The sequence below is a fragment of the Macrobrachium nipponense genome, chromosome 41 (assembly GCF_015104395.2).
Source record: "Macrobrachium nipponense isolate FS-2020 chromosome 41, ASM1510439v2, whole genome shotgun sequence".
Taxonomy (NCBI): domain Eukaryota; kingdom Metazoa; phylum Arthropoda; class Malacostraca; order Decapoda; family Palaemonidae; genus Macrobrachium; species Macrobrachium nipponense.
In genome coordinates, this window is record NC_061102.1 from 24,750,836 (window position 1) to 24,769,465 (window position 18,630).

General features: G+C 41.5%; 1 protein-coding gene across 2 annotated transcripts in view; it reads right to left on the reverse strand.

The window, feature by feature from the left end:
- Window positions 1–18,630, reverse strand: part of LOC135212611 (forkhead box protein K2-like) — a 66,846-nt gene that overhangs the window by 41,445 nt on the left and 6,771 nt on the right. For both annotated transcript variants that reach the window (XM_064246187.1, XM_064246186.1), the window contains exons 2-4: window positions 6,010–6,195; window positions 5,644–5,780; window positions 4,080–4,225 (exon numbers count right to left, since the gene is read on the reverse strand). In XM_064246187.1, the coding sequence (XP_064102257.1) occupies window positions 4,080–4,225; window positions 5,644–5,780; window positions 6,010–6,195 (469 nt within the window). The remainder of the gene's footprint in view (window positions 1–4,079; window positions 4,226–5,643; window positions 5,781–6,009; window positions 6,196–18,630) is intronic.

Genomic DNA, 18,630 nt, shown 5'->3' on the forward strand with positions numbered 1-18,630 from the left:
CATCTTAAATGAGATATAAAATTTGAGTATGTAATAATCATCACTGATAAAATAAAAACATAATAGATATGCATCTTTTCCATGGATATTTTAAAAAGTTTTGTTTTACTTCACTGCATCCAATAATATCGTACGTATTATCATGTTACTATTTGTTTGTTTGTATTATAAAATACAAACATAGCAATAAATGTTTTGTTTTGGAAATCAGCTGAGGGCGATTGTGAAGTAAGTTCATTTTGCTGTGTTGAACTCAAATCAGAGCGACTTTATTGCCTCTAGTTAGCGCAAATGATTCTCAAGATACTCTACTTGTATGAGACAAGGTTATTTTATGTTATACAAGGTGTTTTCAAGTGGAAATATGACTTGAAAACTTAATAGTTTTTTTAACAAAATTTAGTTATTTTTTTCGTTAGTAGATGGCGCTGAGGGCATGTTTACTGCGTAAACAAAAATCAACACTCCATTCGATATTTTCACTTAATCTCATCAGAATACTACGAGCTTTATGTATTTATCTTTTATTGGAGTGAAAACAGTAAAATGTGTTCTTTTCATGCCCAATAGTTTTGATTAAAACAAGTTCCTCTAAAATTTTGTTTACAGTTGAGTTTGATGGTACAGTGTTCCCCCCGTATTCGCGGACTCACACATTCGCGGGTTTTTCTTTGGAACCTATCTAGAAATTATTCACGGACGGACTCGCCCATTCGCGGAATTTTCCAACGCAACGAAAATAATCACTAATTAGTGTATTTTGATGTTTATTTTCATGACTAAATACATTTTTATGAAATACAAAAATGATTTACTAATTTTCAAATATTAATTTTGATTATACTGGTTATTAGTAAAGTTTTAATAAGTTTTTTAAATAAATCACATAATAAAAATAATAATTCTCTCTCTCTCTCTCTCTACTACAAAGATGTATGGTTTGATTTTTTTGTATGATAAATAAAAGATTTACTATTTTCAAATATTAATATTAATTTATACAGCAATAATATCAATTCATTAAAGAAAATACCATAGTGAATTAGTAAGATTTTTGCTTATAAATTTAAAAAATTATGGAAGAATGAAGGAAATCCCAGTCAGATTCTTTCTAAAAAAAAACTCAGATATACGTATCAAGTTAAGTGACGGAGGGGAAGGAGCTGATTTGTTGCTGTCAGTCTTAAGTGGCTCTCTCTCTCTCTCTCTCTCTCTCTATCGATTCATCTCTCTCTCTCTCTCTCTCTCTCTCGACTCTCTCTCTCCTCTATGCTATTGGCTGTTTATATATTTCTAATGGTAAAATGTTTAAGATTACTTTAAAATGATATTAATAATACCAATTCAATGGTATATTTGATGTAGGATAATACTTTAAGTAGACATTTGGTATTTGTGATTTCACATTTCAGTGTTCCCTTGTAAAAAGAAAATGGGTGTCTTAAATAGTAACAGTATGAAAGAAAACGTGCATGACCGAATACTTATGGGGAGACTGAATTATTTTCACATACGTAACTAGGTCATTCAGTACGTAACATAGTAATGTTATTTATGTATAAACATAAAATGTAAGATTTACTTTAATATAGTATTAATAATATTTCAAAGATTAATATGAACCATAATAGGATATTTTATGTATATTTGATGAAGGATGGTCTTTAAGGGATACTTTGGTGTTTGTATGTCCAGGACAGTTTATGAGCCTTTTTAGAGGGGGGGGGGGGGGGGGGGGGGGGGGGGGGGGGGGGGGGGGTGGGCGGGGGGTTCCAAAACATTCGCGGATTCTAACTATTCGCGGGGGGGGGGGGGGGGGGGGGGGGGGGGGGGGGGGGGGGTGGGGGGGGGGGGGGGGTTGGGGGGGGGGGGGGCGGGGGGGGGGGGGTTGGTACGCATCCCCGCAAATACGGGGGGACCACTGTAACTATATAGAAGTTTGCGAAAGTTTCATTCACGTTGCCGATGCACGATAATATTCGTTAGCGTATCAACATTCTTTCCTCAATTTCAGCTAAAACTTACAATTAACTTTAGCAGTATATGCCCCTGCCAATCTTATATCCATAGCAAGTAAGGCTATACGTAATACTATTATCGAGCATCGGCAACAAGGATATAACTCTAGTAAACTTATGCCATCAAACACAACCGTAGATAAAATTGAGAGAAAATTATTTTAATCAAAACTTCAGGTCTTGAAAGAACACATTTTACTGTTGTTTTCACGCCAATAAAATATAAGTAACGTAACGGTAAAGTTCGTACTACGATGAAATGAAGTGAAAATTGAGAAAGGAATCATGTAATATTTTTACAGAATAAACATGCCCACAACGCAATCTGTTAACGAAAAAAATATTTTAGTTCACGAGATTTATTAAATGCATATTTCGACTTGAAAACACGTCGTATAACGACAAATTACCTTGTCTCATATAAGTAGAGTATATCTAGATACTATTTTACGCTAACTAGAAGAAAGGCAATTCGCTCTGAAAAACACTGGCCGCTTTGTTAGTATTGTATGATACGATAAGGTATGCCGATGTTCGTCTGGATCTGATTCCCGTTTCGTGTCCAATTTTTTTTTTTGCGGATATGTCATAGTCAGAATGCATTGAAACTCCAAAATTGGCAGTTATTAATAAATTACTAAATTATATCGTATATGTAGTATACAGTATACTGAAGGCTAGGCTACTATATTCGTATATATACGATATATGTACCACGATATCATCATCGTATGGGCGAGGCTAACTTGTTAAATGGTATTCAATTTCTCTTTGTACTGAACCATCATAAGCCAATGTGCATTGAACCTAGAGAATTAGCTGAAATTAATAATTACTATGTCACATATGTATAAAGTATGCTGTGCAGTGTAGGCTAGGCTACCCTATATGTAAAGATGGTACTGATTACCCTAGTGTAGGCTACGCTAGTACGATGGTTGAAATGCAAGCAAAAAGGCTGTTTTTATTGGATTTGTTGTTCACAGAAAATCAGCTGTTTTTGGCTGTATGCATTTTCCAAACAAGTATATCATTACTACCGATACTTTTAGCATTCTCTTTTACTTTTCTAAACTTAACTAGAAGATGAGATAGATTAAGAGATGGAGGAAAAGGGGTTAGCCTAACTAAAAAATGGAGTAGATGAAGGGGAGGAGGGGAGGAAAAGAGGTTAGCCTATTGTTAAATTTTGGTCTCGTAAATTTAACTCACGATACGTGATACATGATAAAATCATTTTATTATGGTGAAAATTTGGGGGTCGCATGATATGCGAGATCGCGTTATGCGGGTATATAAGGTAAGTAATTTCAAGTAATATTCCACTAGAAATGAGAAACATTTTCAGATAATTTCAAAATATCAATAATTTTCAAAGATTTCTTCCTCAAGTTTGAAATGAAAATCTTGAAGGCCATGTACCAAATCAACATTATTCAATTAACCCCAATAATTCCATCAACGCAATACCATGCAAGATTCAGCAGTCCTATTTCTCACGGCAAGAAACCATGCATGGTGTATTAGCGGCCCATTTTCTGAGACTTAACTAAGCACAGGTTCCTCAGCTCTCCAATAATTATTCACTGCATAATATGGGCAACTTTTTCAATTTTATTTAAGTGTCTTAAGTAACTTGACACTTCATTTGTGTTCAGAAGCCAGCTCTAAATCTGTCCCTTTCAGAATTACTAAACACACTACTTTTAACCATTATTTATACTGGGAGCCTTCATTCCTCTTCAGAATTTTGTTCCTTGCACCTTAACCTGTGACTTGCTCTTATATAAATACTAAGTTTAATACTTTAGTTTTTTTTTTTTTATTCAAACCCACCATTCAAACAATGTTCCATCTTGCATCCCCACTGATTATTCACAACAGCCTAAATTACACTACAGATCACATTTTGTTTTTTCCTGCATAGAACCCAGGAACTGTATGCCAAATTTTCTAATATTTCCTTAAGCATTACTACTGATAAAAAATTATAACAAAATCATAAACTCCATTCAAAACTCTCCAGTACTTTGAAAAGCTCCAAAAATGAATTCTCACTACCTTTGCACCTGGTGGACTATGAGCTTGGTCTGGAGGATGCGGGGATGTGAAATAGCCGTCATCTGGTATGGATGCCTGAATTCCATTATGGTGGTAGGGCTGACTGACAGACAGACCAAGTTCATCATTTGTGGTGGAAACCGTAACTGTAATTGAAAATAGGAATTTTAGGTATAAAGAATCAGTTTAAAAACAACATAGTATACATACACAAGTATATAATAAATAACATATATATATATATATATATATATTACAGAAAAATTTTCAAATTTTGTTTCTCTGTGGCATCTGCAGCAAAACTCTTGTATATGTAAATGGTCTTGTTAGTACCAAGCAAGACTGAGCAAAAGATATTCTGATAAGGGAAAAATAAGGTGAACAGTTTTGATAGTAGTGCAGGTTGGTGTGACAGGGAAATTTTTTAATTAGAAAATTTTTAATTAACTAGCAAAAAATTACATTTTTTAATACAAATTTATATTAATCATAGCTAACAAACCTGAGGTCTGAACAATAAGATAATCTTCTAGAGCTAGCTGGAAACCAGTAAAAACAATCGAAGATTGTAAAACAAGGAATCTGTGGCATCTGGCAACTCATGCATATACAGGGTGGATGTTTGGTCAACGCCCAAGCTCGTACCCCGCAATATGCCCGTCTTTCTTTTACCGCCATAGAAAGCGGAGTTTACCTTCGCTCTCCTTTCCAAGCTGGTTTTTTTTTTTTTTTTTTTTTTTTTATCTTAGCCTGCACTTCCCAGAAGTTTCATGGACGTCAATGTTTTTAGACAAGCCAACCTTGTTTACCGTGTTGACATTCCTTAAGATAGATGCTTTTGCTGTAGATGTCTCTCACTCTGCATCGGCATCGCTTGCATAGTGTGTGATAAGCTGGTCCGTCTCCTAAAGAGTATTGCCTTCACCTAAACAGGACCCCTTTTTTGGTTTAGTGTTTTAATTTCAATATGTGCATCAACATTCATATTTCATATCTCTTTTCACACATGTCTGGGAACACCGAAGGTTTGTTCAGCATATGAACAGTAAGTGTTTTTTGCATCTGACATTCAATCAACTCCAGAGCTCTAACCATATTACCGCAATTCATCAAGGTATATCAAATTAATATTTCAGGATATAATCTATAAAGGTTTAGCTACAATTTGACACCAAATTATATATATAACTACCCATCTCAATAATGCCTTGAAATATTTCATCAGCAGAAACGCATCTAAAACATCCCGAGGTGATATTTCAAGAAATATTTAAGGATATAATTTGGAGGTTTAATAATGTCCTCAATAATTGTGGATGTATAGTTACATTTGACAGTAAAATTAAACAGGGTAATTTGTCTTGAGCCTCGTCACAAGTTAGAATCAGATTTACAAAGAATCACCTGTTCTATGCTACTGCATTTTAGTGTTTTACACTCACTGTTCTTAGGATAACCCTAATTTTGGTCCACACATCTTTAATTACCAAAAAGTGACATTCTACAATGTTAATAATGTATAGAAAAGTAAACTACATAGTATATATTTTCTTGGCTATCTTACCTGTGTTAGCAATTTCTCCTTTATCTTCCATGGCAGCATACGCTGCTTGTACAAGGTTCTCAGCATTAACTACTTTCTTGATGCCTCCCAACCCACCATGTCCACCACGTGGTGAAGGCGGGCAGCTATTGGCAGCACTGGTAGAGAAACAAGAGATAGCAGATAATACTGGCATTGAAAAAAAAAAAAAAAAAAGATATAAAAAAAATAAAAATACAAAAGTACTGGTTTAAAATTTAATTTTTATATTCTAAATACATCTCGACTCCAAAATCCCTATTTATGACAGAAACTGTTCAGTAGCCTATAGATTTAACAAATTACTTGGCATCACATATCTAATTACAAAAACACTATCTAAATTACCTTATTGTCCCCGTAGGGGAGGGGAAAGGCGAACCAAAATTATTATCTTGATCAGGAATGTTGATTTTCAGGGGTTGCATCTTGCGTTTAGGAGGTGAAGGTACTCTTGCTGGTGGAGGATCCAAATCATCCACCAGAGATTGAAACTGAATTTTTATGTTTGTGCTCGGAAAACGCAAAGTGCATCTGGGGGAAAAAATGAAAAAAATAAAAATGGCTTCAGTGAGAAAGATTTTGTCAAGACCAGTCACAGTCCTTAAAATTTACTCAAGTTTTCTTTAATTTCTTGATTAGGATTCAATTCAATTTGATTTAAACTACTGCACAATTTTAATTGCCAAACTCATTCTTAAATACATATAATGTACTTCAAAATAAGTGACTAACGTGGGAACACAACTATGAAACAATTCGTCCTTACTTACACACATTTGCTCAATTCACACACATTGTTCGCATATATATAGTTTAACTGTTCAGCAGTCAATCAGTAAAAAAATGTGATTGAATAACTCAGGATCGGTCAAGTGAGTTATGGACTTGTTTAATTTTGTGTAAAATGACAAATTTTTAACTTGTATTTTCCATAGCTATCAATTCTGGTACCCGCTGGAAACCAGTTAAAAACCATCAAAGATTGTGAATGCAAGGAACCTGTGCCATCTTGCATTTGATATATAGTAGGTGGTAACATAAAGAGGGGTGGCAAGAGGTGGCAGTCAATGTTAAGACTGCATGTTTCTTAATAAGAAAAATACAGATTGATGAAAATTTGTCATTTGTTCATATGCAGAACAAATCTTCTGTCTTAACAATAGGATAGACTCACACTTGGAGGGAGGTATGAGAATCCTGAACTGACTGGAGGTTCAGCACACCTGATCATTCTTCTTAGAAATGATATTGTTAAGATACAATAAAGTTTGTTCATACTTACCTGGCAGATATATATATAGCTGTATTCTCTGAAGTCCGACGAATTTTCTAAAACTTACGACACACGTAGTGGGAGTTAGGGTGGTTAGTACCCATTCCCGCCGCTGGGAGGCGGGTATCAGGAACCATTCCCATTTTCTATCAGATTTCTATCTCCACTGTCTCCTGAGGGTGGGAGGTGGGTGGGTACTAAAAATATATATATCTGCCAGGTAAGTATGAACAAAACTTTATTGTATCTTAACAATATCATTTTGTTCATGAAACTTACCTGTCAGATATATATATAGCTGAATCCCACCTTTGGCGGTGGGAGAGACAGAAAAAGGATTTTAGGAAACATATAAATGTATATGATTGACATCTTGGTTCCTTACCTGTTAGTATAGCTGACTTCGTGATTACTGTCACCCAAGCCTGCTTCTGCTTCACTAGAGTTACCAACAAGGTAGTGACCTGTGTAGTTTGTGCGCTCTAGATGATCTGTCAACGGGGACGGGACCACAAATGTGACTAGACCATGACCATACTTCTGAGGGCAACGAGGCAAAAACCACCACCTAAGTTAGCCTAACAACAAACTCCCATATACCAAAGGCTAAAGGAAGGGACGACTGTACTCGGCAGACGACCCCTACAACCATAAAACATACAACAAATATTAAAAAACTCACCTACCCTTTTCTATGGGAAAGGATGAGTGCTACCTCCTGCCCCCAAAATAGTGTCTGCGGCGACGTATGGTCCGAGAGAGTAACAGTTTTCATAGGTCGTTCTCACCTCCCGTAGGTAGTGCGAGGCGAACACTGAGTTACTCTCCAAAAGTAGCACTTAAAATGTCTTTAAGAGCCATGTTTTTCTGAAAGGCTATTGAGGTCGAAATAGCCCTTACTTCGTGCGCATTAACTTTTAGTATCTTAAAGTCGCTGTCTTTGCAAGAAGCGTGCGCCTCTTTAATGGTGTTTCTTAAAAAAGAATGCCAGTGCATTCTTGGACATGGGCATGTTTGGTCTCTTGACTGAACACCATAAGTTCTCCGCAGAACCTCGGCATCTTCTTGTTCTACGAAATATACTCTCTAAGAGCCCTAACAGGACACAGGACTCTTTCTGGCTCTTGACCAATGATCTCTGCCATACCCTTGATCTCGAATGTTTCTAGGCCACGGATTGGAAGGGTTTTCATTTTTGGCCAGAAACGACATACCCAAAGAGCAGACTGCATTATGCCCTTTGAAACCGACGTGTTTGCTGATAGCCTGTATTTCGCTAACTCTCTTTCGCCGTCGCCAGAGCAGTTAGGAATACAGTTTTCTTCGTCAAATCTCGTAGAGACGAAGAGGAAGAGGTTCAAAGCGATTTGACATTAAATATTTGAGGACCACATCCAGGTTCCACGAAGGTAGCTTCGGTAGTGGTACCTTGGTCGTCTCGAAAGATCTCAATAGATCATGGAGATCCTTGTTGTTAGCGAGGTCAAGACCTCTATGGCGAAAAACTACAGGATAGGACGCTTCTGTAGCCTTTAATAGTTGACACTGCCAACTTCAGATCTTGTTTCAGATAAAGCAAGAAGTCGGCGATCTGGCTCCACAGAGGTAGTGGTAGAGGAAACTCCTTTTCTCTTACACCAACTTCTAAAGGCTGCCCACTTCGATTGGTAAACCGCGATTGATGATGGTCTCCTCGCGGTGGCAATAGCTTTAGCCACGATTTCGAAAAAAAAACCTCTCGCTCTGGCCAACTTTTTGGATAGTCTGAACGCAGTCAGACTCAGAGCGGAGAGGTTTTTGTGGTACCTCTCGAAGTGGGGCTGTTTGAGTAGATCTCTCCTTAACGGAAGAGATCTCGGATAATCCACTAGGTAGAACATCACCTCTGTGAACCCAGATCGCTGCGGGCCAAAGGGGGCGATTAAAGTCAACCTCGTCCCCTACGATGCTGCAAATTTTCTCATCACTCCCCATCCCCCAGGATCTTAAGAAGGGGGGAAAAGCGTAGAGATCCAGGCCCGTCCAATCCCATAGAAGGGCGTCTACTGCTACTGCTCCCGGATCGAGAACCGGGGAGCAAATACAGAGGAAGTCTCGCCGTCCTTGACGTTGCAAAGATGTCCACTAAGGGGCATCCCCAAAGACCCCACAGTTCCTCCGGCATACTTCTTGATTGAGAGTCCACCACTCTGTCGGCAATAACTGTCCTTGTCGACTGAGGAGATCTGCCCGGACGTTCTCGACTCCGGCAATGAATCTTGTCAATATTGTGACTTCTCTCTCCTTTGCCCAAAGTAGGATCTCTTTCGCTAGAGTAAACAGGGGAGCGAGAGTGTGTTCCTCCTTGTTTCTTCAAGTATGCCAGGGCTGTGGTGTTGTCCGAGTTGACTTGAAACTACCACGACGGGAGACTTTGTTCTGGAAGAACTGGAGCGCTAATTGAACCGCTGCCAGCTCTTTGAAGTTGATATGCCAGGGTTCTACCGTTCCCCTCTCCAGGTACCTGACACTTCCTCCCCCCCTAGAGTTGCTCCCCACCCCGTGGATGACACGTCGGAGAACAACACTAGGTCGGGGTTCTGAAGCTTGAGGGATATGCCCTCTGACAGCTTCCACGGATCGAGCCACCATCTTAGATGGTTCTTCACCTCTTCCGAGATGCTTAACTTCATGTCGAAGTTGTCCTTTTCTGTCCAGCTGTCCGACAGAAAGAACTGAAGAGGTCGGAGGTGTAGCCTCCCCAGGGAAACAAACTTCTCCAGCGAGGGAGGGAAATGGTCCCAGCAGACTCATCCATTCCCTCAACTCACCGAGCATGAATCCTTCCCTAGAAAGGCCGACACTTTTTCTATGCCTTGTTGCTGACGTTCCTGGGACGGAAAAGCCCGAAAAGCCACTGAATCCATCTGAATCCCCAGATACACGATGGACTGTGTTGGGGTCAGATGTGACTTTTCGAAGTTCCCCAGAAGTCCCAGGGACGCAGCTAAAGACAGAGTCGTTTGCAAAGTCCTTCAGGCACCGGGTCTGCGAGGAGGCTCGTATGAGCCAGTCGTCCAGATAGAGCGAGATTCTGATGTTGGAAAGATGGAGCACCTCGCCACGTTCTTCATTAAGATGGTGAAGATAAAAGGGGCCGTACTCAGTCCGAAACAAAGAGCCCTGAATTGAAAGACCTTCCCTTTCAATACGAACCGAAGGTACTTCATCGATTGGGGATGTATCGGGACGTGAAAGTAGGCGCGTCCTGGAGGTCGAGTGATACCATCCAATCTCCGGGTCTTAAGGCCCCCAGAAACTGACTGAGGTGTCTCCATCTTGAACTCTGCTTGCTCTATAAAGAGGTTTAGACGACTTACATCCAAGACGGGCCGCCACCCTCCCGATTGTTTCGGTACAAGAAAACAATCTGTTGTAAAATCCTGGCGTTGCAGGGTCTAAAACCTGTTCCACTGCTCGTTTTCTCGAGCATCTGCTCGAGCAGGTCGAAAAGTATCTTTCGCTTTGTTAGAGGATACGATGGGGACAAGTCCCTGGGAGTGGGAAGTCAACGGGGGCGGCTTTATGAAAGGGATCTTGTAACCCTTCTCTATGACGTCGAGAGACCAGGTATCTGCCTCTCTTACTCTCCAGGCTTCTGCAAACAACTGCAGCCTGGCTCCTACCGGTGACTGAAGGCACGATCTCTCACTTCTTGCCCCTAGACTTGAGAAGGGGCTCTACCTCTAGGAAGGCTTCTTCCTCGAGGAGACGATCTAGTGGAAGTCCCTCCACGAAAGGGCTTCTGCTTTCTAAACGGTTGGGCTCCTGACGACGTTGAAGGGACCAGCCGGACGTCTCGAAGACTGAGCCAACAGGTCTTGTGGCTTTCTCTTGCAGACTAACTGCCAGATCCTTCACCATAGCTTGGGGGAAGAGATGACTCGAGAAGGGAGCATACAAAAGTTCTGTCCTCTGTGCGGGAGAGACAGACTTAGCCGCAAAGTTGCAATAAAGCGACCTTTTCTTAAGAACCCCCTGCTGAAAAAATGAGAGGGCTAACTCCTCATGAGCCATCCCTGACGGCCTTGTCATGCATGACAATACACTGGACAGCTCCCCCAAGCTGATCGAGTCTGGCTTACGAGATTGGTTGTCTAAGGCTCCAAGACACCAGTCTAAGAAGTTGAATACCTCTAAGGACCTAAACAGTCCCTTCAAAAGATGGTCCAGTTTCGGAAGTCGTCCAAGATACTTTAGCTGAGGCTAAAAGGGCCCTCCTTGAGGCCATCAACCACGCTGGCGAAATCACCTTGAGCAGACATAGGAACCCTCAATCCTAATTTCCTCGCCTGTCTCATACCACATCCCTGCCTTACCGCCAAGTCTAGACGGAGGCAGGGCGAAAGTAGTCCTTCCTTTTGCTTTCCTAGACTCCATCCAGGCGTTAACCTTCCGGAAAGCATCTTCTAGTAGATAACGAGTCTTCATCTTCACGAAACCTGGAGACTTGCTTGTCTTCGACGACGAAAACTGAGAAGGAGGAGAAGGAGGAGCAGCAGGCTGGAAAGTATCGCCAAACGAATCACGAAGTAAGTCGTGCCAAAACCCAAAAACTTGATAATCTGACGACGCAGACGTAGCAGGTTGTTCTTCATCAACATCCTCAGAAGAACCGCTAAGTTCTCTTCTTCCCTACCCGAGTGCAAATCCGAAGGAAGAGGCAGAAGTCCTTTAGCTCCAAGTCTCCTATCCGAACGATGAAGAGAAGACGAGGGTAACGGATCCTTAACAGTCACAGGATCAGGAATCACCTTTAGAGGCGAACGTGCCAAAGTCTCGGGAACAACATCCGAGTGACAGCGAACTTCCACATTCGCGTCCACAGAGCTCTTACTAGAAACGTCTACGGAGAGTCCATCTGAGCCGTCAACGTAGCGTTCTCTCGAGCGTCCAAATCAGCGTCCGACGAGCGTCAGCGAAGCGGCCAACGGAGCGTCCATCAAAGAGACTCTTCTAACGTCCCGCGAAGCGTATCGTTGAGCCGTCAACACTGTCATGTCGAAGAGGGGCCGAACGCATAGAAGTCCGTCCGACAGCTACCAAATCGTCGTCAGCAGAAGCGTCGAAGTCGGAACGCGAGCGTCCTCTCTACGGGAAGAGAGAGGAGCATGCAGAGAACTCTCTCTAACCTGGCGTCTAACGTCACTCTAGACGAACCCTGGGAGCAAAACGAAGTCTAGAGGGCGAAAAATCAGAGGACGGGGACGAAAGAGGAGCCGTTGGAGAAGACTGCTTAGTTCTCTTGATAGGCAGTCTATCGTCTTTCTTTCGACGAGGTACCGTCTCCTTCTGCTTCAGTAAAGCGTCCAGTTGCCGTTGCATCGCAATGATGATCTCCGTCTGAGATGTCTCCTTACGCGAGACGAGCTGCGCTTGTGAGAAGGAGAGGGGCGAGGGGACGCCTTCTTCCTTCTCCCTGGAACAGCTTTTGGCTCTAGAGCGACTGGGGCGCTCTGCGGGCGTCATCGTCGGATGACGTCTTAGACTTCTTCTGGGGCGGAAAAGCTACGCTTCCGGAGAAGAATGCCACTCAGACAAAGCATGACGTGAAGCGTCAAGCTCTTGAAGAGTCCTCTTCCGAAAGGTCTGCGAATCCGAACGAGATCCACCCCTTGCGCGGGGAGGACGCGTCGGAAGACGAGAAACAATCCTTCAGGATACGTGCTCGAGCACACTCCTTAGCAGCCTGGGAAGCGTCCACAGGAACTGCTGAAGGGACGCCAGATCGGTAGGGGGGTTCCCGTAAACCTCCTTCGGCCTTCGACATGCCCTCTCCCTGAGTCCTGGGAGTCCTCCGGCAGAGGTCCCAGCCTAGAGGCGCTATAGGGCCGACCTGACGCCCCCTCCACTTCACTAGGGGCACTATCACTGCACTTATTTTGCCTGTATCAAGGGCAAGCACTTTAGATTCAAGCGTCTTCAATGAATCCAGAATAAGCGAAAGGGCATTACCCTCCGCAGACACCACTTGAGGGCCCGAAGGCAACACTAAGGGGTTAGGAGACACAAAATCTAAAGGAGGGTTAGAAGGGGATACATTAATACCCTGTTTCTGCTACCCGACTTACTCCTGGAGGAAGACCTCCTAATCCTATCACGTTCTAAACTTATTTACGTAGGATTCATACGTCTTTCATTGTAAATCATCCAAGCTTTCACACTCATTACAGCGCAAATCATATTTACACTCTTGCCCCCTACACCCTTTACACAATGTGTGAGGATCAACCAAGGCTTAGGAAGCCTAACCTTGCATTCCACTTACGAACACACCCTGGCGCTAGCCGAACTACATCCAGACATATTTAAGGAAAAAATCTAAGCCAAATTCAAAAAAAACAGTCCAAGTCACGTATGCCAAGCTATCGATCCAATCAAAAAAAACCAAAAAGTCAAGAGGATACTCAAGCAATGAAAAGTTTTCCAAAATCCTGAGGCGGAGTGTGTAAAAACAGATGTTTACGACACCGGCGACAGAAGAAATCTGATAGAAAATGGGAATGGTTCCTGATACCCGCCTCCAGCGGCGGGAATGGGTACTAACCACCCTAACTCCCACTACGTGTCGTAAGTTTTAGAAATTCTGTCGGACTTCAGAGAATACAGCTATATATATATCTGCAGGTAAGTTTCATGAACAAAATGAGAATTCTAAAGAAGAGGACCTAAGCCTCTGAGAACAATGTTTACATATATGGACATCTAACACCCAGTCCACTGGGTTTAAATACAATGAAACATGTCTATGTACATTCATTGCATATATGAAAGTCAAAAAGAACTATATATGTCAAGCAACAAAACATGTTAGCCACAAGAAACAGGTTGTCACCAACCCTCATTTCTCTGGCTGGAGAGAGGAGTGAAGCTATTGAGCAGCAGATTTGTATGTATGTTGTATGGAACACAGAAAGTGCTTTTACAGTATGGCAGCAATGCTTACCTGCATCAAGCCAGTTCCAAGCTTATGATGATCAGCAGCAGGCATGATAACAAGTACGGTTGGCGCTGGCAAAAGCACCTGTCATAGACAAGGGAGAAGCAGGAAACCTGGGAAACTGCCAAAGGTGGTAACCCCAAAACCCTAGGATGGGGGAGCACTGGGGGCATTGGTAGGTGGATTGAAGGCATATGATGTCGACAAAACAACGCTGATGAGGACACCCTCGTGGGATTGTGCGACCATACCAGGTGTGGCGGCACGTAGTAGCCGGGCTATATGCTTTGTTCAGATTGAGCCAGCAATGCCTCTATGGAATGAGATCTCACAAGTCCCAGGGAAGACCATGTCTGGCATAGTCACAACACATCACCTCCTGAAGAAAAAGTCAGTTGGGGGGGGTCCCTCCTTGCTCCGAAGGAAGACCTAAGCAGACACCCTAAGAGGAGCATTAGCCAGGTCCACAACCGCAGAGCCTCCTCCTCGACTTGTCAGAGGAGGAAGTGGAGAGAGAGGCTTCCCCCAAAGGGATGGCAGAGTACAGGACAGTTGCCAGGAGAGAGGTAAGAAGACGAAGGATTTGCAATGTTTGGAGTGGTTAGGGCCTAATTCTTCCCCATCATGGGGTATTTGTCACTACTCTCGGCATTGGCACTCAAGCGAGTTCCTGTAGTTCTTATAATTTTTTTTCTTCAACATGCAAATCCCTTAATGCCAAAATGGCAAACTTAAGATTTATGATCAGTTGGTGCTTATCAAGTGCACCTCAGACAAGTACTGCTTGGCAACTTGCGACTTCATCGCACACTTGTGCATATGTAGTGTTGCATAATTTTTACCAGAACATTCTTTCCATTCAATGCATGATACTGCTTGTGCATCATGAGTTCACATGATGCGTCCACTACAATCTGACAAACTTAGTTTATAGTTAGCGGATGGAAACTGAGAAAATATATGGCCTATCTACTGTCATAAAGTTAGTTTGAAAACAAATGCATTCATTCTAACCTCATGAGATGTGGTTTGTCACACTATTTTTTATGGTTCTGACAAATAATAATATCAGTTCAGTCATAAATGCATTACAACCCTGCAGATTTAATGAAGCTGGAGAACCTCAATGTGAAGCCATCTCTTGGTTATGGCTTTTGTTGTCAAAACACCACACAAGCAAAAAGGCAAAGTTGTTTCAACTGTTTTCAGACGAGGGTCCAAATTATTCTACTCTCAGACGAGAAACTGTTACTACTTATAAGAATTAAGATATTTCAAAGAAGACAAATTTTTCTGGGCAGCTTCCCTGTATGTACTACAACTACAAAAGTACAACAGATATAGGACTAAAAATTATCAGCAGCAGCATTATTCAATATATAAAACTTATTCATATGGAACACGCCCACTGGGGAAACTGACTTGAAATACAAGTATCCAAAGAATATGGTATTCAATAGGAAGTAAGAGGATGTAAGGGAAAAACAGAAAGAAGAGATCTCACTTATCAAAAAAGAAAAAAATATATCAATAAATATACAAAATGGTATTAAAATGGAAGGAGAATAGTATAAAGGTAGAAATGCATTGCATCTCCACTTCAACTTCTGAAATTCCAATTGCACTTTACAGCGAGGCAAATTGGTGCTGCTGTTCAGAGAATCTGGTTGCTCTTGGTAGACAAAGAAGATCAAGGATCAATTGTGAAAGTGAAAGACCTCTTTTGAAATAATACAACCTACAAAAGTGACAAACTAGGGACCATAAGTCCATGGTCCAGGAACATAGCTACTATTAGGTAATAGAAACCTACCACCACAAACAAATCTATCTATGAAAAGTTAGAAGAGTCAAAAGTTACACCTACAATAGTTAAAGCTTCAGACTCCTTCAGCAAAGTTCCATCCACCTGAGAAGGGGATGATGGAGTGGGAAAGTTTTCTTTTTACTAGAGTTCAGCCTCACACCCCACCGACTACTATACACCATTCCCTGATCTGGTCTTCTCCTATCACATGATGATGTGGGATTTGTATTTGTCTAGGAACAAATCATTCATGTGGAATACATGAAAATGATTTTGCATGTATCAAATTGTATAGATTTCTCATGAGTATGGCCTTCCTGTTCTTCCAACGTGCCTACTTTAACATGGAAAACCCTAATCTCTGTGATAAAAAGAATGGATTGCTCAGAAAAAAAATTAAAAAGTATCTAAACTTAAGACAAAGATTCATTTTACAATAGTATATACTGTGAAGAAAGGGAGTACCCAAGCAAAAAATGAAGATACAATGGGAATATTTTCATATTTCCTCTATTTAGACAGTGTAAAATGTCTATAATTTTGAATTAATAGCAATGTAATATCTTTCTTGGGACTGGTCTAATACTCTTCAATCTTTAGTGGCCTGTGACAAAACACATCTTTAGTGGCCTGTGACAAAACACATCATAAGTGTTCAACTGCTGTCATTTCCTTTATTCTATACAATAGTCATATGTATGGCTTGGATCTTATCCAACTTCATCTAAAAAAATTTTGCATGATCATGACCTGTAAGACAAAAATATATTATAAATAACAAAACAAATGCAACTCAGAGTGTAACCTACATTACACATGAATATCAAAGCACATTACACATGAACATCACAGCACATGCTCTTGGGTAAAAAGCCAATCACACAGTCTACAAAAAAAATTCATGAAAATACCATCTATAAACAAATCTTGACCCTCCCAAAACTGACATTGGCTACAACCCCCATTTGTCGACGCAGCTATAGTGTCGCCACTGCGACAAGACCTCTCTGGTGTGGCATTTCAAGACCTGCCTTGTTGCAATTTTACAAAAACAATAACTGACATGCGCATGACAGACTTTTGAATGTTTTTGAGACAAACCCTGAGGCTACAATTATAAGATTATATGGGCTTTTCATTTCCCGGTACTTTGATCTCCTTCCTATTCCGGCCTGCTCTCCCTCTCTCTTCTAAATCTTACAGCTGTCCGAGCGAGTTTTTTTTATGGGATAACATAGACCCTCCATTCGCCTTTTCATCTAGAAAATGAAGTTTTTATTGTAAAACTAATATTGTAATACCTACCTGAACACCTGAACTAGCCCTGGTCACTTACCAGCGCCCGAACCATCATTTATAAAAAATTTACCAAATCTTTGGTTAAAATAAAAAAACGATCAGTGTTGCCACCAATCTCCTGGCAAACACCCTCGTTACCTAGTTACCAGCCCACCGCTAGTAGCCCTGCCTCACGGGCCGGTCACACCTGCCCTCTCACGTCAATCATAACTCAATAAACTCTGTATGAGAGGGGAGGAGGGTGGGAATCATTCAGGTGTTCAGGTAGGTATTACAATATTAGTTTTACAATTAAAAACTTCATATTGCAATACACCCCCTGAACACCTTGATGAACTAGCCCGATTAACAACATTAATTTGGAGGTGGGGAATCAAATCTGCCCGGACCTTCACTGTACTAGTTGTCAGTCATATAATTGAGTACGCGAGTCAGTCTCAAGTTCATTTGTCACTCTCCAAGCTAATCTCCCATGTGTGGCCTTCTAGGCCTGTCATATGTGGAGGGAAAAAACTCCCTGCACCTACTCTAAGGTCAAAACTCATTGAGTGCGGAAGGTGGGATACAAACCTGTTTCCTCTCAGCTGGCTATGTGCCTCACCTGAGTAGAGGAAAAAACTGAAGACCTCCCAGTGGCTCTCGGCCTCTCATGTATGGATGGGAATCTGCAAGACCTCCCATGTGGCGTCTCGGCCTCTCCATGTATGGGAGGGAATCTGAAGACCTCCCATGTGGCTCTCGGTCTCTCATGTATGGAGGTTAACTGAAGACCTCACCCATGTGGCCTTAGGCCTCTCATGTACGGAGGAGACCAAACCATGTCCATCGGTGTGCGTCTGCGACGGTGTCGTCGATCGTAGTGATGTCCCTCTTGTAGTGTTGTACCTGCCTGTCTGTACTCTGCCTGGTTTGGCACTTGAAAGAATACCCTCACCCTCAGATAGACTAGACATGTTCTTTCTATCTGTCCTAATACTTAAAATCCTCTTGTGATATATCATATCAGAATACCTTATACATATTCCTAATAGTCGCTCACTACTCTAATCCTAACTCGACAGCAAGATTGTTGGGTTTAAAAATAGAATTTTGGCCAAAGGCCGAGTATTGGGACCTATGAGGTCAGTCAGCGCTGAAGGGAAATTTAAAAGTTTGAAAAAGGTGTGTGAAAGGAAGAAAAACCTCTGTTGCACAATGAGTCCAGTGTTAGGAGAGCGTGGAAAATAGGATGAGAGAATATGAAATCAGAAAAGTGAGAGAGAGAGAGAGAGAGAGAGAGAGAGAGAGAGAGAGAGACGAGAGAGAGAGAGAGAGAGAAACACAATAGTATAGGATAAAGAGAGAATATAAAATCAGGGAAAAGAGAGAGAGATAAAATCAGGGAGAGAGAGAGAGAGAGAGAGAGAGAGAGAGAGAGAGAGAGAGAGAGAGAGAGAGATTACGATCGTCCAATATCTCCATCTCCGCAAATTGCAGCAAGTTAAAAGGGTATTATCTTAACGATAATACTCGTATAACTCCGTACAGCTATGAACAACCGAACGAGAACTTGTTGCTAATGCGATCGACTCCTATAACAACATCACTTTATTGTATTGATCAGCGTGT